The sequence below is a fragment of the Rhinopithecus bieti genome, unplaced genomic scaffold (assembly GCF_001698545.2).
Source record: "Rhinopithecus bieti isolate Rb0 unplaced genomic scaffold, ASM169854v2 scaffold_5260, whole genome shotgun sequence".
Classification (NCBI taxonomy): Eukaryota; Metazoa; Chordata; class Mammalia; order Primates; family Cercopithecidae; genus Rhinopithecus; species Rhinopithecus bieti.
In genome coordinates this window covers 5,980,446-6,005,178 of record NW_016805896.1, presented here as the reverse complement: position 1 = coordinate 6,005,178, position 24,733 = coordinate 5,980,446, and the positions used below count along the sequence as shown (strand labels likewise).

The following is a 24,733-nucleotide window of genomic DNA, read 5'->3' as shown; positions in this document are numbered from 1 at the left end:
AAAAAGAAAAGAAAAGAAAAAAAAAAAAAGAAAAAAGAAAAAAAAGAAAGAAATTCCAGTTATGCAGAAACACTAACTCCCCAAAGTGCTAAGTAACTGAGGTAACAAGTATGCGTTCCTTGAAGCCACAAGTCTTACCATATGGACCACAGGAGATATGTCACACATGACACACTGCTTCCTTTAGGAAGCATAGCCCGATTTCCCAAGCTATTATATTATCTAACTCCATAATGAATCTGTGACTCTAGTTCAGTTTCTCTAATACACATATATTGTTGTTTCACAATAACTAATGGGTTTTAAAATGGATAGATTGAGGAGAAAGGATAGGGCAAGGAATGAACAAATTATGAGAAATAAATTATAAAAATGAATCCATATGGCATAAACCAAATAATGTCAGGTCTTCGTTTATCCACTAAGCCTAAAAAATAATTGGTTTAAAAATAACATTAACAAAGATGTTGTCTTCATGGAGATGCCAGTAAACCATATGTTTCCCTGTCTTTGGCACCAAAAATGTATCAACATCGTAGGTTAAATATTTGTCTTAATTCAAACCACCTACTTGTATCCTGCTGATTATTTCCTTGAAATTAACAACATCCTGAATCAAAGATGTACCTCAAGTATTTAAAAAATCAAATTTTCTATATAAATGTGGGAGAATGCTTAATGAAGACAGAAAACCAAACAGTAACATAGAATGAGTAATGGAAAGAAAAACCTCAGAAATTGTGGCTCATTTCCAACTTCTTGAAAAAACCAGAGGTCACTCAGAAGAAATACAGTTTCTCGGCTTCAGATTCTCCATCCATGACAGAGGGAAGCCATCTACATGTCTCACAGTACTACTGAGGGACCAATACAATGATATTTGTACTTCACCACTCAGATATATATTGATATATCATTACATAAATATGTGCACTAAGGAACAATTTTAAACAGAAGTACTCCTATTCTAAATTTTAAAAAAATGCATTGTTTGATGAAAACAATAATGTCTGTTTATGCAGACACCATTAAAAAGCAGTCTTTAAGATAGGAAGAATAGAAATCTTGGTATGTACTTACATAAGCTAAAATTATAGGACTACGTTAAACTTGAATTCTTAATTAGCTGAGCTAATGTGGCATGGAAGAATAGACATTCCCAAATCACTCATGTTTAGCTTAGAAACACCCTGTAACTATAAGATTATTTTGTAGCAGTTAATTTTCATAATTGTGTTTTGGCTTATGCTCAGATTTAAATATCATTGCATTTAAATAGAAAACCTGAAATGAGAGGTGGATGGGAAAGTGACTCCCACAGTATCAGGACCTCACCTTTCCCATAGTCTCATCTACACTCCCATTGTCTGTTTCTGAGACTTCCTAAAAATTGGGCATAGTCTTCTTCTTTACCACTCCTCTCTAGCATGTACTTAAGTCTACATAACTTCACAGGGCATAGAAGACCCCTGCACCTTTATGCTGAATCCTCTCTTCTTTGATTTCTTCACAAGAATCTCAAGTTTCCTCCACAAGAAACTGCTGTTTTTGATAGTCAAGGGTCTCTCTCATTTGGAAACACCTCATTTGTCTGGAATACCATCCTCTAGCTTTTCTGTGAGTATCTTCATTTATCAAAAGGTCTGCCTTACCAGCGCCTCCTCTAGGAAGCCCTCCCGGATTCTTCAGGCAGAGTCAGCAATGCTTCCCTGGCTATCACAGCAATCTGATTACAGACTTGTAATTTCATTTACCATGCTAATTTCACTTATTTTTAATAGAATGTGAGTTGATTAAGGAAAGCCATTATGTCTTATGCATATTCATCTGCAGTATACAAACACCTGCTCAGTGGTGATACTGTCTGAATTAAGAATATGATACTACAAAGCACTAAGCTAACTACAAGTAAATCTGGCACTTAGTACAAATTCTCAGTAAAAGTTATTCTTCCTCACTTGTTTTGTAGCTTCTTTACTGAGTAAAATATCTGCCATATGATGACTGCTTAATATATATTTGCTAAATAAACAAGCTATTTTAGGGCCTATTTAGAAGTATTTTTATCCTATTAATCATATTCCTTGTTGATACAGATATATTAAATACTTAAGAAAATAACTAGAGCAGTTCAAAAGCCATGGAAAGATTAAAAGTTTATAACTTCTGTCATTAAAAACTTATCTTTCAAGAACTCAAATTAGAATTAATTCATATTTAAAATCCAGCCACATTGGTAATCTAATACTGAAAGAATACAAGTTAGTAAGGCAATTATTTTGCTTAAATGTACCAGAACAATTCAGGTCAAATATTCTTTCATGTAGAGCAACTACAAAATTCCAGCAAAATTATTTTAACCATGTTACTAAATATGATATAACGTGCACAATGAACTCAAGCTTTTAAATTAGAGTGGTAAAAGTCCATTGTAGATATTTACTAGTGATGTCTATCTGTAAAACATTTATATATATATATATATTTGCCTTTCCTTCATTTTATGTTTATAACATTTCTATGTTTACAAAATATAGTGGAACATATATTATTTCAATATCTTATTATTTATAAATGTTATTATAACCATTCCCAGAGTCTGTTCTAGACTCATAAAGGTAAGATAGTAAGTTTTCAGAAATGATAATTTTGTAATCAAATTTCTCTGTATTGATTTTCTAATTTGTTTACCACTTTGTGATCATGAATTTAAGGTTATATTTCGATATCCACTTGTGCCAGCTATTTCCTACATAGGGAAAAGCCATATTGTTTTGGAAGATTACACCTTACCAAACAGTACCAGGAACTTTAGAGACCATGTGAGTAGATAGGTATCTTCTAGTGCCATAGTATCCCCACATTTCTACATTGAAATACATATTATTTTATTACATATTACTTTCTTTAATGTATTATTTACATTAATATCAGGACATTATACATATTTTAATTGCAGCCATATATAACTGATATTAATTATAAACTGCATTTCAGGTCTTAAGGTGGGACATTTCAAGGTAATTTTGTAAAAAATAATGCAATGTTTTTTAGGATTAGGAATTACTGGTTTTGCGTCAAAGATTCCTTAAAGCTAAGACAAGCTTTTAATAGGCATATACCTATAAAATAAACTAAAATTCATCTTTTATAGGAAAAAAATAGAAAATAAGAACACACTACCTGTTTATTAAAACCTTTAAAAAAACCTTGCTGCTGTGTGACCCAGTAATTCTACTTCTCATAATTTATCCTAAAAAATAGGCAAGGCATCATTTTCATATGCAAATTATGATAAATAAGTAAAATTAGCACTTAATATTTTTAAAATGAGGTGGTGGAATTACTAGTAAAATTTCTTATTTATGTGTATTTCATTATTTCCCAATTATAAAAAAGCCTACATGATTGAGAAGAGTATTAAAAATGAAAATATTTTTAAAGTATGATTTTAAGATCATGAGGATTGGATCAAAATGGGGTCGCTATCCTGAGCAATTCTGTGACCTGGAGAAATTTATTCAACTTTTCTGAACCCCAATTTCTATACTTTTATAAAAATTATGACAATTATAAAAGAAAGGCTTGCAAAACACTTCACACAGTCTCACATTCATAAATGTTTCTACTGCGCTGTTATTGGCAATATTATTAAAGAGGATGTCAAGACCCATTAGAATGAAATGACTTGCAAAATACTTTCTATCCCAGGTAGTTTTAAAGTACACGTTACATAGGAGATAGAACATAGTCCAAGAACTACCCTTGATGGTCCAGACATACCTCAGAGATACTGCAAGCTCAGTTCTAGACCACTGCAATAAAACAAATATTGGATTCAAGCAAGTAACATGAACTTTTTGTTTTTCCACTACATATAAAATTTATGTTTACCCTATATTGTAGTCTATTAAGTATGCAATATCATTTCTCTAAAACAAAACCAATGTGCTTACCTTAAACAACAACAACATAAAAACATTATTGCTTAAAAATGTTAACAATCATCTGAGTCTCCTTGAGTCAAAATCTCTTTGCTGATGGAGGGTCTTGACTCGACATTGATGGCTGTTGAATGATTAAGGTGGTGGTTGTTGAAGCCTAGCGTGGTTATGATAATTTCTTAAATAAAGACAAGAATGAGGTTTGTCACACTGATAGATGCTCTTTATCATGAAATATTTCTCTAAAGTATACAATACTGTTAGATAGTATTTTGCCTATAGTAGAGCTTCTTTCAAAATGGGATGCAATCCCTGACACTGTTTAATCACCTTAGTTTATACAATATTTTTAAAGCTTTGTTTTTATTCAACAGAATTCACAGCATTTTGACCAGGAATGGATTCTATCTCAATAAACCACTTTTATGCTCAGCTATAGAAAGCAACTTTTCATCCACTGAAGTTTTATCGTGAGATTGCAGCAATTCAGTCACATCTTCAGGCTCTACTTCTAATTCTACTTCTCTTGCTATCCACCACATCTAAAGTTACCTCTTCTAGTAAAGTCTGGAACTCCTCAAAGTCACCCATGAGGGTTGGAATCAACTTCTTCCAAACTCCTGTTAGTTTTGCTATTTTGACCTCCTCCCATGAATCATGAATATTCTTAATGGCATCTAGAACGGTGAATCCATTTCAAAAGGTTTTCAATTTACCTTTTCCTAATCCATCAGAGGAATCCCTAGCGATGGCAGCCATAGCCTTGGGAAATTTATTTCGGAAATATAAGACCTGAAAGTATGATTACTCCTTGATCCATAGGTTGCAGAATGGATGTTGGTTAGCAGGCACAAAAATAACATTAATCTCCTTGCACATCTCCATCAGAGCTCTTGGGTGACTAAGTGCATTGTCAACGAGCAGCAATATTTTGAAAGGAATCTTTTTTTATTTTCTGAGCAGTAGGCCTCAACAGTGGGCTTAAAATATTCAGTTAACCATGCTGTAAACAGATGTGCCATCATCCAGGCCTTGTTGTTTCATTTATAGAACACAGGCAGAGTAGATTTTTGTAAAATTATTAAGGGCCCTAGGATTTTCAGAATGGTAAACGAAAACTGACTTTAACTTAGAGTCATCAGCTGCATTAGCCCCTAACAAGAGAGCAGCTGTCCTTTGAACTGTGAAGCCAGGCATTAAGTTCTTCTCTCTAGCTATAAAATACTAGGTAGCACCTTTTCCCAATGATTCGCTACAATGATGTAGTGATTTCATCTACATTAGAAATCTTTATTGTTTTAGTGTAGCCACTTTCTTCAATTATCTTAGCTAGATCTTCTGGACAACTTGCTGCATTTTCTGCCTCAGCAATTGCTGCTTCCCCTTCCATGTTTATGTTCTGGCAATGGCCACTTTCCTTAAATCTCATGAACCAGTCTCTGCTGTAACAGCTTCCAATTTTTCTCCTGCAGCTTCTTCACCTCTCTCACTCTTCATAGAATTGAAGAGAGTTAGGGTCTTACTCTGGATTAGGCTTTGATTTAAGGGAATGTGGCTGGTTTGATCATCTATAAGACCATGAAAACTTTCTCCATATCAGCAATAAGGCTGTTTTGCTTTCTTATCATTCTTGAGTTCACTGGCGTAGTGTTCACTGGGTCTCACTCTGTTGCCCAGGCTGGAGGCAGTGGCACAGTCATGGCTCACTGCAACCTCAACCTCCTGGGCTAAAGCAATCCTCTCACCTCAGCCTCCCAAGTAGCTAGAACTACAGATGCACCATGCCTTGCTAATCTTTTAAAAAACTTTTTTGTAGAGATGGGGGTCTCACTATGTTGGCCAGGCTGGTCTGGAACTTCTGGGCTCAAGCAATCCTCCCACCTTGGCTTCCCAAACTGCTGGGATTACATGTGTCAGCCACCACACTCAGCTGAGTAGAATTTTAATATTCTCCAAGAATATTAAATCTCCTTCACACTTAGAACTTGGCTGTTTGGTGCAAGCCCATCTTGGCTTTTCAACATGTGTTCCTCGCTAAGTTTAATCATTCTAGCTTTTGATTTAAAGTCAGATACATGAGACTCTTCCTTTCACTTGAATACTTAGTAGCCATCATAGGATTATCAATTGGCCTAATTTCAATATTATTGTGTTTCAGGGAATCAGAAAGGCTGAAGAGAGAGAGACAGGGGGATGGCTGGTGGGTGGGATGGTCAAAATACACACATTTATTAAGTTCTTTGTCTTAATTTTGCATGGTTCATGGTGTCCCAAAATAAGTACTATAGCAACATCAAAGATTACTGATCACAGATCACTATAGCAGATATAATCATGATGAAAAATTTGAAATATTGTGAGAGTTACCAAAATGTGACATAGAGACACACAGTAACCACATGCTGTTGGAAAAATGGTGCTAACAGACTTGCTCACGAGATTGTCACAAACCTTCAATGTGTAATAACTGCAATATCTGTGAAGCACAACAAAGTGAAGTTCAATAAAATGAGGAATGCTTGTGCTTCATTTTTTCTATGTAGTATATTTTCTTCTGTGAATGAAAGTGTCATGTTGAAGCACATTGAGAAACTCAAAGATACAAGGGTTTCCCCCTAACATATGTATATAAGAGAGAAAAATGCCAGGAGTAAAGTAAAAAGCTGACGACGATTGAGAATAAGTGTGAACTGGCAGGCCATAGAAATAAGTTTCAAGCCATATCTTGTTAATACCACAATGTCTAAATTTAAGAATAAAACTCTATTGAACGGTGTTGCTTTCAGTTAGGTATTTGTTAAGGTTTATAAATGTTATGAAAAGGACACAAAACTGCAGAATTAAATGTGAAAGAAAAGCTGCCTCTCATAAACTATGTCTTAATCATAATCATACTGTGTTAGATAGTTTTTTTTTTTTTTTTTAGGTCTGTATTAAAATTGCCGCCACACTTATGTGGCTACATTTTCAACCTCTGCACCTGGAATTACATTTCTTTAATAATATTCCAACTCATTAGTACCCTAATAAAACAAGGAAAAATCATAAAGAGACACAGATGACAGTGAATTCACCTCTACTAAGGGAAAAGACAGTTGCAAGGAATTACTTAGAATATTTAGAGTTACTAAATATTTTTAGGTCCTGAGCCATTGGGTTCATGCTGGTTAATTAGCAGTGATTTTATCATTATTATTATTATTTGGTAAGTTAGTGACGTATAAGTTTTCAGTACCATATGACCCAGCCATTCCATTACTGGGTATATATCCAAAGGATTATAAATCATGCTGCTATAAAGACACATGCACATGTATGTTTATTGCGGCACTATTCACAATAGCAAAGACTTGGAATCAACCCAAATGTCCATCAGTGACAGACTGGATTAAGAAAATGTGGCACATATACACCATGGAATACTATGCAGCCATAAAAAAGGATGAGTTTGCGTCCTTTGTAGGGACATGGATGCAGCTGGAAACCATCATTCTCAGCAAACTATCACAAGAAGAGAAAACCAAACACCGCATGTTCTCACTCATAGGTGGGAACTGAACAATGAGATCACTTGGACTCGGGAAGGGGAACATCACACACCAGGGCCTATCCTGGGGAGGGGGGAGGGGGAAGGGATTGCATTGGGAGTTATACGTGATGTAAATGACGAGTTGATGGGTGCTGACGAGTTGATGGGTGCAGCACACCAACATGGCACAAGTATACATATGTAACAAACCTGCATGTTGTACACATGTACCCTAGAACTTAAAGTATAATAATAATAAAAAAAAAGTTTTCAGTACTTTATTTTTCTTCTTCTTGATCTTTTATTGCACCACAGGTAAGTAACATGCCATTTCCCCTTCCCTCCACTGTGTTCTTTTCAACAGAGTCAAAGGTGTCACATCACAGTCAACCATTGGTTTCCCCTGTGCTTTGCTACTGCAAAATCTGTCACCCAGCATTCCTGCTTTGTCCTTCTAGGGCGGTAACTGCTGGGCTCCTGCTGGGGAAGCCCTTAACTGTTGGTTTTATATGATCTCTTCTATAGAACTACAAACTAATTTAACTGAAAGCACTAAGGGGAGAAAATATAACAAGGAAACCCTCACATTCTCCAGAAACTTTCTATCTTAATCAGTCATCAAGCCTGTTAATAAAATGTATGTCATCCCTCAAAACCAGCAAAAATCATACACTGATAGGAGATAAATCACCAACAAGTAACTGGTTCTAATCCCTCTTACTTTTTGCCTCTTTGTCTTCAAATGAAATGTAACCAATAACTATAAGATCTTTTGTTTTAAGGAAAAGGAATAATTACTAAATCATAAAGATATAGAGAAAAGAACCCACAAATTTTGAGCTATGTCATAGTACTCTAAATGTGAAATCTCACTGCCCCTTTTGAATTGTCAAAGTGAAGAAGAATTTCCTAGATAACCTAAAAAACACAGATTTTACGTTAAATAAAGAAAAATGCTACATATATATTCCAAACTGCATTGGAAATGGACTTTTGTGAAATCTGATTCCTGATGAAGCAGTAGGCTCCTGTCCTTGCCACTGGCTTGCTTCAGGGCTGAGGCTGCATAATAACAAGCTTCCTCTGAATTTTGGAACAAAATGGACATATGGAATAAAGTATTTAACACATCCATACCGCCTTTCATGTTCATAGCTCAAAGAGCTTTATAAAATCCAATTAATTCATCGAGCTTTACAAACTCTGGAAGACATACACAATTACATCTCTACATGTGGCTAACCACTGGCAGCAAACAGTCAGACGAGTGGCTTAACAGAAAGCCAATTCTGAGTGTTCATGTTTTGAACATTTGTGCGCCTACAGAAAATTGGGGGCACAATGAAGAATCTCTGAGTCACTAGAAAATTCTAAGAATTTTGAGTTGGGTTAAGAATGCACACAGGAAGAGTGATCTCCTTGCTAACATGCAAAAGAACTCTGATTCTCTCTAGTTGGGCAAAGGAGGGTTTGATTCAATTAATAGAGGGACCTCTGCCAATTACATGCTTTGGTAGGAAGTAGAATCACTTGGTAGAAATTTCTGTGTGGCATGGCTAAGGAAATCTATAGAATTTATAGTAAGAAAAAGTAGTTTATATACTTTTGAGACACTAATTATAAACACTAGATTAGTGTTTACAGTGCATAAACAGCTCTCCAGATGAAGTGAAGCACTTTGGGAAGTCTGTAGCCTTTTTTAGGCTGATATCCAAGCAAACTCTAGATTGCTAGTTATGGTAAAGTACAAAATCTTTGTAAATAAAGTAAACCATTTTCCAGAAGAAAACTGCACTGCCAAAACCTTATCAGCAGAGGCACAAATGATACAAGTCCTAAATGTTGTTCTAGGCTATGGGTTTCCCTCCATGAACATAACACATGAAAATGCATTATAGGATTGTGAAAAGATCTCAGGCATCAGTTTTATCTAATATAAACTCATATTCTGGATTTCTTGTGCAGCTGGTGACCTTGCACAAATCATTTCACTTCTCTGGGCCTCAGTTTTCCTACATGTAAATGAGAGTTATAGTATCTTTTCTCATGGGGTTGTTGAGAATGGTAAATGAAACTGTATCTAGGAATTGCCCAAAAAGTTTTTAGCAAATCTTAGAGTTTAATTTTTAAAAACCTGATTTCTTCATTTTTCCCCACAATTCCAAAGTTCTTTGAACCCTTCTGGGTTTGAAAATAATATTTTTTTCCCACCAACTGTGTAAAAGCATTGCTATTTCTCCACATCCTCTCCAGCACCTGTTGTTTCCTGACTTTTTAATGATTGTCATTCTAACAGTTGTGAGACAGTGATTTTGATTTGCATTTCTCTAATGATCAGTGATAATGAGCTTTTGTTCATATGTTTGTTGGCCGTACAAATGTCTTCTTTTGAGAAGTGTCTGTTCATATCCTTTGCCCACTTTTTGATGTGGTTGTTTTTTTCTTGTAAATTTGTTTAAGTTCCTTGTGGATTCTGGATATTAGCCCTCTGTCAGATGGATAGAATGCAAAAATGTTCTCTCATTCTGTAGGGTGCCTGTTCACTCTGATGATAGTTTCTTTTGCTGTGCAGAAGCTCTTTAGTTTAATTAGATGCTATTTGTCTATTTTGGCTTTTGTTGCCATTGTTTTTGGTGTTTTAGTCATGAAGTCTTTGCCCATGCCTATGTCCTGCCTAGGTATTGCCTAGGTTTTCTTCTAGGGTTTTTATGGTTTTAGGTCTTACGTTTAAGTCTCTAATCCATCTTGAGCAATTTTTGTATAAGATGTTGTAAGGAATGGGTCCAGTTTCGGCTTTCTGCATATGGCTAGCCAGTTTTCCCAACACCATTTATTAAATAGAGAATCCTTTCCTCATTACTTGTTTTTGTCAGGTTTATCAAAGATCAGATGGTTGTTGATGTGTGGTATTATTTCTGAGGCCTCTGCTCTGTTCCATTGGTCTATACATCTGTTTTGGTACCAGTACCATGCTGTTTTGGTTACTGTAGCCTTGTAGTATAGTTTGAAGTCAGGTAGCGTGATGCCTCTAGCTTTGTCCTTTTTGCTTAGGATTGTCTTAGCTATAAGGGCTCTTTTTTGGTTCCATATGAAGTTTAACGTAGTTTTCTCTAATTATGTGAAGAAAGTCAATGGTAGCTTGATGGGGATAACACTGAATCTATAAATTACTTTGGGCAGTATGACCATTTTCACGATATTGATTCTTCCAATCCATGGGCATGGAATGTTTTTCCATTTCTTTGTGTCCTCTCTTATTTCCTTGAGCAGTGGTTTGTAGTTCTCCTTGAAGAGGTCTTTCACATCCCTTGTAAGTTGTATTCCTACATATTTTATTCTCTTTATAGCAATTGTGAATGGGAGTTCACTCATGATTTGGATATGTTTGTCTGTTATTGGTGTATAGGAATGCTTGTGATTTTTGCACATTGATTTTATATCCTGAGACTTTGCTGAAGTTGCTTATAGCTTAAGGAGATTTCAGGCTGAGACAATGGGAGTTTCTGAATATACAATCATGTCATCTGCAAAGAGACAATTTGACTTCCTCTCTTCTTATTTAAATACCCTTTCTTTCTTTCTCTTGCCTGATTGCCCTGGCCAGAACTTCCAATACTGTGTTGCATAGGAGTGGTAAGAGAGGGCATCCTTGTCTTGTGCTGGTTTTCAAAAGGAATGCTTCCAGTTTTTGCCCATTCAGAAGGATATGAACAGACACTTCTCAAAAGAAGACATTTGTGCAGCCAATAAACATATGAAAAAAAGTTCATCATCACTGGTCATTAGAGAAATGCAAATCAAAACCACAATGAGATACCATCTCATGCCAGTTAGAATGGTGATCATTAAAAAGTCAGGAAACAATGGATGCTGGAGAAGATGTGAAGGAATAGGAATGTTTTCACACTGTTGGTGGGACTGCAAATCAGTTCAACCATTGTGGAAGACAGTGTGGCGATTCCTCAAGGATCTAGAGCTAGAAATACCATTTGACCCAGCAAACCCATTATTGGGCACACACCCAAAGGTTTATAAATCATTCTACTATAAAGACACATCCACACATATGCTTATTGCAGCACTATTCACAATAGCAAAGACTTGGAACCCATCAAATGCCCATCAATTATAGACTGGATAAAGAAAATGTGGCACATATATACCCTGGAATACTATGCAGCCATATAAAATGATGAGTTCATGTCCTTTGCAGAGACATGGATGAAACTGGAAACCATCATTGTCAGCCAACTAACACAAGAACAGAAAACCAAACATGCATGTTCTCACTCATAAGTGGGAGTTGAACAATGAGAACACATGGACACAGGAAGGGAACATCACACACCAGGGTCTGTCGGGGAGTGGGGGGCTAGAGGAGAGACAGCATTAGGAGAAATACCTAATGTAGATGATGGGTTGAGGGGTGCAGCAAACCACCATGGCACGCATATACCCATGTAACCTGCACGTTCCGCACATATATCACAGAACTTAAAGTACAAAAAAAAAAAAAAAAGAAAAGAAAAGAAAAGAAAAAAAAAAAAAACAGGCAGAAAAAAGAAAACAGTATTTTTTTTTTAATGTGGAGATATTATTGGGTATCTTTCATTCCCAGAAACAGAGCCTTGCAATAAATATATGAGGACATATAAAAAGGAGACAGTATGGAGAGTAGGACCAAGGACCACTGGTCCTCCTTCATTCTAGTCCCTACTCCTGAGGCAGGAGTAAGAAGTCCCATTTTTAATTATTTTAGAAGTTTTCTTCAGTGGGTAGAAAGTCTATGAAGTAAATTTGAGCTCAATGTAAAGACCTTCAAAAACAATGATAAATCTCTGACAGTAGGAAAGAGTGTTAGTAAATAGCAGATCTTTAGTACCAGTGTGAGATTTGAGATACTAAAGCAAATAACAAATATATATTTAACAACATATAAACTTATGAAATATATAATGCTTTTATACGAATTGACTTATGAAATCCTCACAATAGCTCTATGAATTGATATCTGTATCTCCCATTTTACAGATTAGGCCCACAGTATTTAAGTGACTGGATCAAATATCACTTGATGACCAACTTTGGGGAATATTATAGAGCGATATTATAGGTAGTATATAACATGAATAAGTCATGTAATTTTTATAACAACTCCACATATGATTAAAACTATACAGGGATATTCTAGAATGTAGACTAGGTGGGATATATAGCTAGACAACAACCAGGAGAGCCCTTTCAATCCCAGAATTCTACGATCCCAATTTCTAGAGCTAGCATCTGTTCTCAAATGGACTTTGACTTTGAAACTCCAATACCTTAGGTAGTGTCAGTAATGCTTCTTTCTAATTAACTGATACCAATCCAACGACAAAACAGCTAGACATCAAAGTCTTTCCTATACTGAATTTATTGATGCTTACTATGCACCAGGCAAAATGCTAAGTACATAACATGAATCTGTCATTTAAATTCTCATGACTTCAAAGGATGAGTACTGTTAGTATTGCTGTCTTTCATATGGAGAAACCAAAGCACACAGAACTGGAATAGCTTGCTGAAGTTTGCACAATTAGAAAAGATAGAGATGAGATTCAAAACCAGGTCTCTTTAGTTTCAGAATGTGCTCCCCAATCACTATGCCAGATGGTATTACACATAGTGTTATAACTCATTGTATAAGATACATTTTATAGATATAACAATAATAAAACTCTCAACAGAGGGCACATATATATGAATCAATACTGGTGGCATGATTAGCACATTCTAAATTGACTTTTACATGGTTTTATCTGAGACTAATACTGTATTTTTCATTTAACTGAAGGCTTCATCTTTTGTGGCATTTAGAATTATTAGCACATGACATTTTAACAATAAACACATCAAATCAAAGCTGATGTCATTCTGAAACACGCTAAAGTATTCTAAGCCTGAAATGAAAAAACTTTTTTGCTTTTTTCTTTGAAGTCCACTGGCTTACTGTAGAATCAAAATTGGACTAACTTACTTTAGTCTTGACTCACCTCATCCTCAATTAGCAATATAAAACATATGATTCATTTGTTGTAAAAATAATTTACAAATGAAAATGTGGCAAACTTTTATGCAGAATATTTGGTATATCACATGACAATTTAGATTTTTACTATGGATACTTGAGAAAGGGGGTAGACAGAAAAAAGAAAGACATTTCTGGGATAAGAAGGAGAAACAGAAATATAGAGATAACCCAAGGGAAAGACTGAGGGAAACACCAGTGAGCAAAACACAAAAAGTACAAACATCTCCAATACACAGATGCCTTAGAAAAAAGATACTGAAACATGACATGCAATTGGCATATAATAAATGATTAATTAATGAGAGAGTAAATCTAAGACATGAATTTTCATTATGTATATCCTCATTTTTTGACTTTCTACTCTTTCAAAGTTGTGTTGTACTGTCACCACCCTCGGCATCATGTATTGGCATGCGGTAGTAGACCAGAGGAAATTAAAGAGAGGTTGGTTCATTTTCATTCAAAATGAACACAATCAAGTCACTCTCATAAGTCATGAGGTAAATGTACAAAGGTGTTGGAAATGATCAGTTAGAACCTCTTAATAAGTAATTGACCATTAAATTGGATACTAAACAGAATTATAATTCATTAGTTTTGCTATTGTTCATTTTTGCCACAGAAACATTTTGTTCTTTGACCTTCATTCATCACAGGAACACACATTTTCAATTTTAAATTCATATCATAAAGACACAAAAACCAGGTATCTGTGTACTTTAAATCCATTCAAGAGTTTTTACTCTGCAACATAAATCAAATTAAACGAACTGCATTTGCTATAGCTGGTGTTCACCAGACTTCAAGATGCCTCAGTACCTGCTGTCTCTCCAGACGCATCCTCTTGGCGGCATTTCTACTCTCACTCTCACAAGCTGAAGCCAAGATACTCTCTGCAACTGCTGAAGTAAGGTGGGAAGGAATAGGTCGAGACTAAAAAAAAAACAAAAAAAGAGAAAAGTATGAAAAAAATTATTAACAGTATCATTAACAGGCCAGTGTTATTCTCAGAAGAGCTCTCAGGATCATCAACACGTGCAGGAGTATTCATTTATTTCAACTGAACTTATTTCAATAGAAAGAGGAAATGGCAATTGTAAAGATGAAAAATGAAAGCTAGTTAGAGATTAAAGCTATCGTTGCTACACAGATCCATCATTCATTCCCATAGATCCATTGTCACAAGTATCTAGCCTGCGCCATGAAGCTGGAGTTTGAACAGGCAGTGGCAAAACTGCTAACTGGATTTTGCAAATAAAACAAGGTCTTTAATTCTACTATAACATATGACATGCACAAAAAAACAAAACAAAAACAAGTGACAGGTCTGAAACAGAGTTTAAAAAAACCTAATAGACACTCAGACCATGTCAAACAATCTTAATATGAAATATTATGAATATTTACACTCTAAATTGTGACCCAATTGATGTGATTAAAATGCTTTTAAATATAAATAAAAACTAAAAAGTCAGCCCTACAATGATTTTAATATATTAAAGATTTAGTGCTTTAGATGTTAGATATGTTTGCCTATGTGTACATACATGTTTTGTTTTACTTATAAAATATGAGCTGATATTTCACAGATAGATACATGTTGAAATCCATCTTCTATGTAGCCCATATAGAAAGTAATTAATTCTCCAACTAATTTCATAATTAACTGTCAATTGTTTGCAGCTCTCAATATCACTTGTGATAACCATAACAAAAATTATGATTTTCATTCTTTTTTCCATAATTACATGCAAAGTCATCCAACTGAAAGATGAAATACTTAATGATATAGAACAGTTTTTTAAATTAAGATAAGCAAATGATAGATAAGAAATAACAAAACTAAACCAAATGAGGTAGTAAAATAATGTGAAATTATGAAATAAATATATCTTTTGGGAATATAGCAAATATAGTATATGCCACCTTAGGGTTTTCAAAGCCTCAGACTAAAATATGTGTGAATGCTATTTATTAGAAGCCTGAACTAATTGAGACCTTTTGAATTTTTTTCTAAAGGAATTGAAACATGGCTTTTTTATACATGACTCATTTTACCAACTTTGGTATGTACAGCGTGTCTCAGCAAATTGAACACAGGGCTTACATCTAAAATAATATTCTAGAACAGCTAAATTCAGACCACACCATTTTAACAGACACTCCATAGTTAAATTTGTACAGTGTAGACAGAGACCGGGCTCTGACCTTGGGTGAACTAGGAAGCAATTTCTGCAACTGCCTTAGCAGACTTCCTCACTACTTCCCCTCCAAAGTAGCCTCTGGAGGCAAAAGGTAGGAAAGGTATAGGGTACATTCTCCTCTGCTAACCCCATGGGACATCTCAAATGATGGTTATATAACTTTGACAATAAAGCAGTAGGATATTTGGAATGTTATTTTTACAAAAAAGAAGAAAAGAGGTCCATTTGTGGCAAGAAAATCATGCAATGTCAGCATTTTGAGAAGGAAATTAGAAAGCCAGGACTGTGCATTTGTAATAGAAAAGAGGGTCAAATGAGGCAAACCTAAAATAAATTGTCATAAAGATGTAAGCATAATTTCAAAACTCACATTGCTTCTTCGTTTCATTCTCTACTCCACTGAGTATAAATAAAATATTATAGTCCAAAGCCAAATCAATGAAGCTATGAAATCAGTCTCATTAAACAATGGTCACTGCCTGGCTCAAAAATGTAATCCAACTACATGGGAATTAGATACTCACTGATACCTTTCTTGATTGAGCTAATTTTTGAGGAAAAGGTGTTATAGGAAAATGGGAATAAGAACATTACATTATCAAAAAATAAAACAAATTATTTGATTGTAGTTAGCATTATTCAAATAGGAGCGAGAGTTTATACCTTTATAAACTATATTATTAGATCATTTGTTTCCATGGATGAAATTAAGACAATCTAAATAAAATATCAGCAACCTTCCTTTTCTTAATCCAATTATTGAGAGCCACATGGGATTCAGAGAGACATATTTCAGTTCTTCATTACCTCGATTTTTCTCTTTTTTTTGCTATCTCCATTAAAAATTAGGAATATACAAAGCTATAAAATTTTAATAAATTATATTGTATCAACAGGCACACAAGTAACTTAAATGTATAAAAGTTTGTTTAATAGGGAGAACATAATTATCCCTTCAATTAAAATTATTTCATAGCATTTTCTTTCAAATTCTTAATAATTTTTAAAAACAACTCTTACTATTCAACTTCTACTAAAGCAGTAAAAGTTGTTATGCCTAGTAATTTATGTAATTTCCTTTACAGAAAAGATGATAGGGAGAATTGGATCTTCCCTAGATGTGTGAAATCAGTTTTCTCAAAAACTAGAGTAATGTCCTGGCTAGATACATTTTAAGGTCATGTGATAACCTCATATTTAAAAATCGACTTCAAGATAAAGCAACCATGTACACACTATCCTACTGAGTGGAAAAAATAAGTAGAATCAAAGATGCGTGATTCAATACTTCCCACACATAAATAGTATAATTTTGAAAATAGATTTGTACTGAGTTTATTGTAGGATCATAAATTGACAACTCTCGATGGCCATAAAAGTCATCCAGTACAAGTTTCTTCTCTCAACTTTGAAGAACTGAAATGTAGGTAGATTAAGTAATTGCAAAAGGACAAATTGAACTAGATCCAGAACTCAGATTTCATGTCTCCCAATTTTCAGCTCTCACTTTCCTAAATTCTGTTCTATATTTAGTACTTTTACATACTTTGTCATTAATAAAACAAAAAATTCTTTTAAAAATCCTTATATACAAACCATTGTTTTCAACTAAAAAAATAAGCAGAACAAAGGTAGCCATTTACATGAATGCATTATAATCATCCTTAAGCTCTTTGGAAAAAAAGGCAGAATAAATCATAAAATCTGTATTAAAATCTAAAAATTATATTTGAAATGTATTTTTGCAGAGAATGTACTATATCTCAATAATGTGTACCTCCAAATAGAAATCCAGTACCATCCTAATTTAATTTTTAGATAAATGTTAATAATATCTAACTCCTATCGAGTGCTTAGGACATTCAGCTATTAATACCAAAAGTTTAGATTTATTATCAAATTTAATCTCCTAAACAATCTTTGAGAAAAGTACTTATATTACTCATATTTTAGATAAACTACATTGAAGTTCTGAGAGATTATGCAACTTGCTCACAATTATGCAGTGATGTATGCGGAAATACCTGAATTCAAATCTGAGTCTGATGATGAATTGGGAGTTATAATCCCTAGTAAACTACTATTCACATTTTACAACAAAGTCCCCAGTGAGTTTAAAATAAATCTATAATTCTTAAATACTACACATTCCTGTAAGGGAATTCAATCACAGCTAACCACACATGACATTTAGCAAAGAATATATCAGGATCTCCCTAGCATCCTTCACTTAAATGGTTGAAGTTCTTTAATATATTGTCCTATAAATTCTATAAATTACAAAATGTATAATCTTCATTAATGGCACAAAGACAAAAATGTAACTTACCTAAGTTATGTCACAAATTCTTAACTGATTGAATCTGAATTCATAAAATTGTAATGTTTATACAGCCAGAAGTGTCAATAATACTATACACGAACCATCATAAAGCTTAATTTCATGCCCAAAATGAGAATACAGGAGCCAGGCAGAGAAGTTCTTTCCCTCATGTGAGGTAATCATGCTAAAAATCTCTTTGCTTCTAATATTAATGAATCAATAATAAATGCCAATACTCTCCAATACACACAGGGCTCAAGTGTGCAGCATTTGGTTATAAGATATTAAAGATGAAAGTTTAAAAAAATTTCTCTATAATTTGGCTTCTATCCACTTAACAACTCAAAAGTACTAATATCAAGATAGTGAGAAGGAAATTAATCAAATTTTCTCCTTATAAAAGGAATTATGTTACAGAGAAATTTAAAACTAGTGTTTAGTACGTGCTCTGAGAATCATCTCCTGCTGAACTCTCCTTTCCATCATTACATTTGACAGTTGAGGGCTTATTCTAATGTCACCACAGTATTGTCTTTCTAAAACATAATTAGCAATGTGTTAGGGGATATGGTCATACACTTCACCAGGAATGAGACTGAAAATTCCCTCTTACATTTGTAAAAGTGGCCATAAAACACAAAGCTTCCATGTAAAAATTGGAGATAGGAATATTTTGACTCAAAGACCAAATGCAATTAATTCAATAGATAACATGAAAATAACACCTCCTCTGGCTGAAGATAGCTCAGTAAATACATATACTATTTGATATCTATCTCTCTATCTATCTTAGAATATTTAAAATAATAGTTAACAATGGATATAATTATACACTTCACATGATCTATACCTGGATTGGGAATATTTATTACATATTTGTATGTACATATTATATACATTATTTCCCTGTATATAACATAATGGTACCTACCCTCATTATCTCTTCAGAATTAACTGACATTCTAACTGGGATCTGAGTTGATCTTTCTCCAGCACTGTTCTTATTGTAATAATTATCTATGCTCAAATCAATGGCAGTTGTGTCATTAAACAGATGGCTAAACCATCACATGGAGATTTTGGAGTTTAAAAAGTCACATTTTAATTGGGGACTTAAGATGTAATTACTGTTGGCACGATGTAAATGTGTCTTTTCTTATATATGTTGGTAAAATGTACCGTCACACCAACAAACTATTCCATTTTTGTGGGTCTTAAAACTCTACGTGAAATAACTTTTAGAGTCTTCTGAACTTCAGCTGTATATTTAGGATGCCACAGGATTTTTGCAATTATAAAAAAGTACAAAGAAATTTAAGAATGTTAGGTTTTGGTCATGGGTTAATGTGGTGATGCTCTCAGACTCCACAGTTTAAGTGAAGCTTAATCAAGTTGTTAGTTAAGGTCAGTCTGGGAGCAACTGTGACATCTACCCAAGGTTGTAAGTAGAATGAGTGCCTTGAAGATAATTAAACAATTCAGCAGTCAGAGTTTAGGTAATGTGCTGAATTAAGATTATTCCTCCTAATCTTGTTACTTTATAAAACACATTATTAAGAATTCTGTAATTTGGATGGTATGCACACATTATCTCCCCCAAGTGGCATATCTATACCTAAAGGCATAATCGTTCAGGTTATATACATATATAAAGTTTCATGTTCTAAGAGATCCCTTCTATTAAGCAGGTGGTTTCATTCTTATACATCAGTGGAATAGAGATAGTTTGCAACTAAGCCATACTGAACTGAATACTATTCTATAACCAGTTACTTGCTATGTGACCATTTTTGCAATTTAATCTGCATCTCAGTCATCCTGCTAGGTATTATTAATTTTATTCTTATAAATGACAAAACTGAGGTTCAGTCAGAAAATTATAAATAAGGAAAATAATCTCCACATTATGCAGTAGTTTTAGAAGTCCATGTGAAATGCACATAAAATCACTAGCATATTTTATAAGTACTTTTTATCTAACAGGAACTGTGCCAGGTTTAGAGATCTGAAGATACCAGTATGGTCTCTGCCATCACAGAGCTTACTTGACAAGTTGGTACAATGCCTAGCACATAGGTTATAACTTTATAATGTACATGGAAGCGCATCATTAAAAGTGTATTTAGTAAAGACAACCTTTTGTGAGCAATTCTGAAGCTCTAATATTATATAAACTTAAAATATTTTTCAAAAGCTTGGGTTAAACTCAGCTGGCAGAAAAAAACTAATAAATGAATACCTAAGGTTTTACTTTTTCCTAATTTCTGTGAATATGCATATGTTTTGCTGCAGAAATACTGATATATTTGTATATGTGATGTTTTTCTAGGCCCCATTATGGGTGTTATGCAACAAACCTAGTATGTACTCTGTGATGTCCCAAAATTGAAAAGTTCTGAATTCCAAACCATAGATAATCCAAGATTTCAGATAAACTGGTGAATGCAAACTAAAATAGTCGTTCAACTGTCCTTATTTCATTCCGCATGGTTTTAATGGAAGTAATAAGGAAAGTTCCTTCCTCAATTAACCCTGGCCACCTGAGTTCGTCCTGGACAATCAGGGCACTCAATACTTTGTTTCCAATGACTGATCCAAGAAGGTGGACATATAATCCAAATAGGGCCAAGCAAAGTTCTTTCCTGGGAACTGAGACCTGGAGTTGGAGGACTGCTCTTGGGTTGTGGGTTTTAAGAATGGAGGCCTAGAACTGCTGGTGGCAACATTTCCAAACAGGTAGCAAGAAGTTGTCCAAGATGTAAACCAATACACAAGAGAAGCATAATTAAGAAAAAGGAGAGCAGCAAACCCCTGACACTGGAGCCCGTGGATCCACTATACGTGAATTCTTGAACTTTCTAGTTGTTTGAGAAAATTCTCTTGACTAAAAGGAGTTTGAAAGTGTGCTTTAACAGAAGTGGAATATAAGCTAATTAAACTTTGTCTAGGCTTTGATTAGAAATATTTCATTTATGAATTTATGATCTGTGACTTGGCCTTACTTTTAGAATAAGATTGGCCATTAATAATGATCTTTTACGAAAACATGGGGAATTAATAAGTCTTCTAGTTGAAGACTTAGAAACACAGTTTAGTTAATATCAGCTGACACCTCTGATCAAGACACGGGATCAACTAAATTATCAACTGAAATAACATGCTTTCATTTTAACTACATGATCCTTTATTTTAAATATATAAAATATATTTTGTATATCCTATATACACTGTATATATTCTGAAAGTTGAGTATTATATATACTTACAATTACTGTACATAATGATGTAGTTTTCCTAATTATTTATTTGTGAAGCTAAAAGTGTATACCAATTCCATTCGTATAATTAATATCACTACCTATTCCCACTAATTGCTAAATAAATTTAAATTTTTTTAATGTATCCTTTCTTGGCCTTTTGGTTAAGATCAAGTGTAAAGTTTTTAACATTTTAATAGTTTAAAAATAGTTAAAATTAAACGTTATATAACCATTTTCTTTTGTGAAAAAACTCGCTAAAGATTTAAAATATATTATGCTACATTTTCAGTTAGTAGTAGTTTTTAAAATTAAAATACTAATTGCAAGATACTATGAAACTCATATTACACAATAAAAATTATCTCATCTCTCAATTAATTTCTACCACAAAGAAGCACATTAGTAAATATCCATCCAGTCACTCAATCTTTCATTCAGCAATTTTAATTCAGTTGAATTCAACATGAATTGGGCAACTTTCATGAGCAACTACTTGTATTATATAAGACATTGTGGGTGATACAGAGATGAACAAGTTAAGAAGCGTAGTACTCAAGGAACATAATTTCTTCTTGAAGAGCTAAGGCCCATATATATAGATAACAGCAATATAAGACAAGATAAAACTACAAAAGATGTACCACAAAGTACAATTTGCACATAGAAGAAAGAGAGATTTGAGGCTGCTGTTAGCTAGCAGTGAGGATTAAACAGATAAAGACCTAGTTGATTTAGTCCTTCAAGTAGCTCAACAGATTGAGACAGTGCGGGTTTCCCAGGAAAGGGAACTGTGAAATTCAGTTTCAGATTAAATTGCATTTTATCATGTTTCTCACATGCAACAGGTACCATACTAGGTGTACCAGGTACTGTCCTAGGAGTTTTTACATTTGTTATTTCGAGTGCTTTTGGTTTTCATCTTTAGGATAGAGCTATTATTTCCATTTTTCTTTTCCAGGGTGAGACCACAGCTCGGAGACAGAAAATCCACAAGCAGCAACTGAAAAAGCACAGATAAGAACCAAGGTTCACTGACTACCAAATCCAGGTGTTTTCTTCAGATGCTCACAAATGCTGCCAATTTTTTTTTTTTTTATTTCCTTTTGGATTCAGTTTCCTTCTTCTTGGATTATAGAAGCATTCCTCTGGAATCAGTCAGGTTGTATGAGTAGTAGCCTCAGAAATTATCTTAAGTATTTCTTTCCCCCTCACTCTGAAAGTAGAGCTGAGCTGCGCATTGATTTGTGAATTACAAGTAGTTTCTCTTGAAGACTTTTTTTCTTAGTACTTTGAAGAAATTGTTCAGGCTGGTTTTCAGTTGTAGATAATGTATTGTTTCCTTCTGGTACATTTAAGAATTTATTTGCTTTTCTGTGGTTTTATTATAATATCCATAGGTATGAGTTTTTTTGTTGTTGTTGTTGTTGTTGTTTTTATGTATACTGTTTAGGACTAATCTCTTTATCTGTTATGAGGATTGAGGTCCAATCAATTCTGAAAAATGTCTTCATCATTATCTTTTTCAATTTGCCTCCTTACTCTAATTTCTCCTCTGGAATACCTGTTAAACCTGTCTTTGTCATTCTCTTCTCCACCTTAATGTATTTTTCATATTTAACTTCTCTTCTTTCCTGTGGGTAACTTGCATACTTCTGTGTTCCAGTTTACTTTCTCCTTGGCTGAATATTATATTCTACTTAACCCATTTAGTAAAAGGTTTTAATTTCAAAGCTTATAATGTCTGTCATGTTTATTCCTGAAGGTTGTATTAGGATATTTCTTAATTCGCCTTTCATAGAGAGGAAAATAGAGGACGAGCCTTTCTTGGGCCCGGCTTTACATACATTTCTCAGTTTATGTGCCTATCTAGTTACAAACTAAAATGCATGTATCCTGAACCTGGGTGGACATTCATACCCCAGCCCTAATCTGTCTGGGTCTACATTTACTTTTTCTATCTTTCTAAGTTGTTACCCAATCCAAAGGGCTTACAATTCTGGCTAAGAGTTTCCTATTCATTTCAGGTACCTGGAAATTTCCTTTTCTTTCTTTTGAGCTTAACTGAATATTTTTTAAATTGTTATGTTTTATTCAGGATTTGTATATGTTTGTGGTGGGAAGCTGGGTGGCGTGTGTGTATGCAAAGAGAACATACCCCATGAGGCTCAGGTCAACATCTTGCTTAAAGCAAAAGATGCAGTGATAAGTAGCTTTGAAAAATACATTGGCTATATTCTTTACAACCCAGTTATTCTTCAATTTTAATGCATTTAGTAAATAATGAGCAAAGGATACCCATAATCCCTGAGTCATAAAAAATTAGTGAACCAAGAGACAACCCATTGAAAGAAGGAGCAGCAGTCTCAAATGAACTATGGTGTGAAAGGAAATAATTTGAACATACTAGAAGAATAGGTAGAAAGGTACCATATTATATGCTATACATATACATACATGATCACATATAATACCCCAGTATCCCTATCCTTTAGAAGAGACTCAGAAACACTACGCTTGTACAGGAATTGAACTAAGCAAGGAATTGAAGCTAGGTCTCTTGGTTTCAAAAGGTCGTATGCTAAAACATTATAGAAAGAAATATGAAATTTGTTCTAAGATGACAGAGTTTCACACTTATCAAAGCCAAAATTGAGGAAGACCGCTCTAGGGGCAAAGGCAGATTTATCATAAAGTCAATAAAGTGAGGCACAGGATGACTCAACTGGATGAGCCTCTTGAGTGCTGGAGTTCCTGGATGTTGTAAGCATTCTAGATAGGAAGGGAAAGCCACTTTAAAATCCGGAAGCATTTATATGTAAGTATGTCTGAAAATTGTATAACAAAATTTTAGAAGAAAAGTGTTTTAATCTTCAAGATTTCAGTGGTTTCTAATTTTTTTTGTGTATTATAATTTTAAACTGCAAATACACATTCATTTTATCTACCTATTTTTTTGCTCATAATTGTGTATTACTTTTCTTTTCAAAAAGATCTCAAGTCATGTAATCTTCGGCTTTTGCAAACCCTATTTCTGCCTCTGCCTAGGCATAGTGTATGTGAAGATTGTAAGAGGAAAGTAGGGAGTTGAGTTAGAAGGATTATCCAAGAGTATAGATATGAGGTGTGAAAGACTAGAACTAAAATAATAGCGCATAGAATCAGAAACTATAATATTTATTTGGGAAACAGAGTAAAGGAGGAATAAGCAGAATTCATTAAGTGGTAGGATACAAGACACAAAAGTAGTCAAATCTCATTCTACACTTTTGAGCAATGGTAAAAAATAACAATATGGTGCTATTAACAGTAGGCGAGTCAAGAGGAATTTACTGGTGGCTTGATAAGTGAGGTGGAATATCAGTGGAGAAGATAGGTGCTGGAGAATATAAAGAGTTCAGTGTAA

General features: G+C 34.1%; 1 protein-coding gene across 10 annotated transcripts in view; it reads right to left on the bottom strand.

The window, feature by feature from the left end:
- NOL4 (nucleolar protein 4) overlaps positions 1-24,733 on the bottom strand; it is a 397,837-nt gene that overhangs the window by 73,667 nt on the left and 299,437 nt on the right. For all 10 annotated transcript variants that reach the window (XM_017874065.1, XM_017874067.1, XM_017874066.1 and 7 more), the window contains one exon: positions 14,363-14,476. In XM_017874065.1, the coding sequence (XP_017729554.1) occupies positions 14,363-14,476 (114 nt within the window). The remainder of the gene's footprint in view (positions 1-14,362; positions 14,477-24,733) is intronic.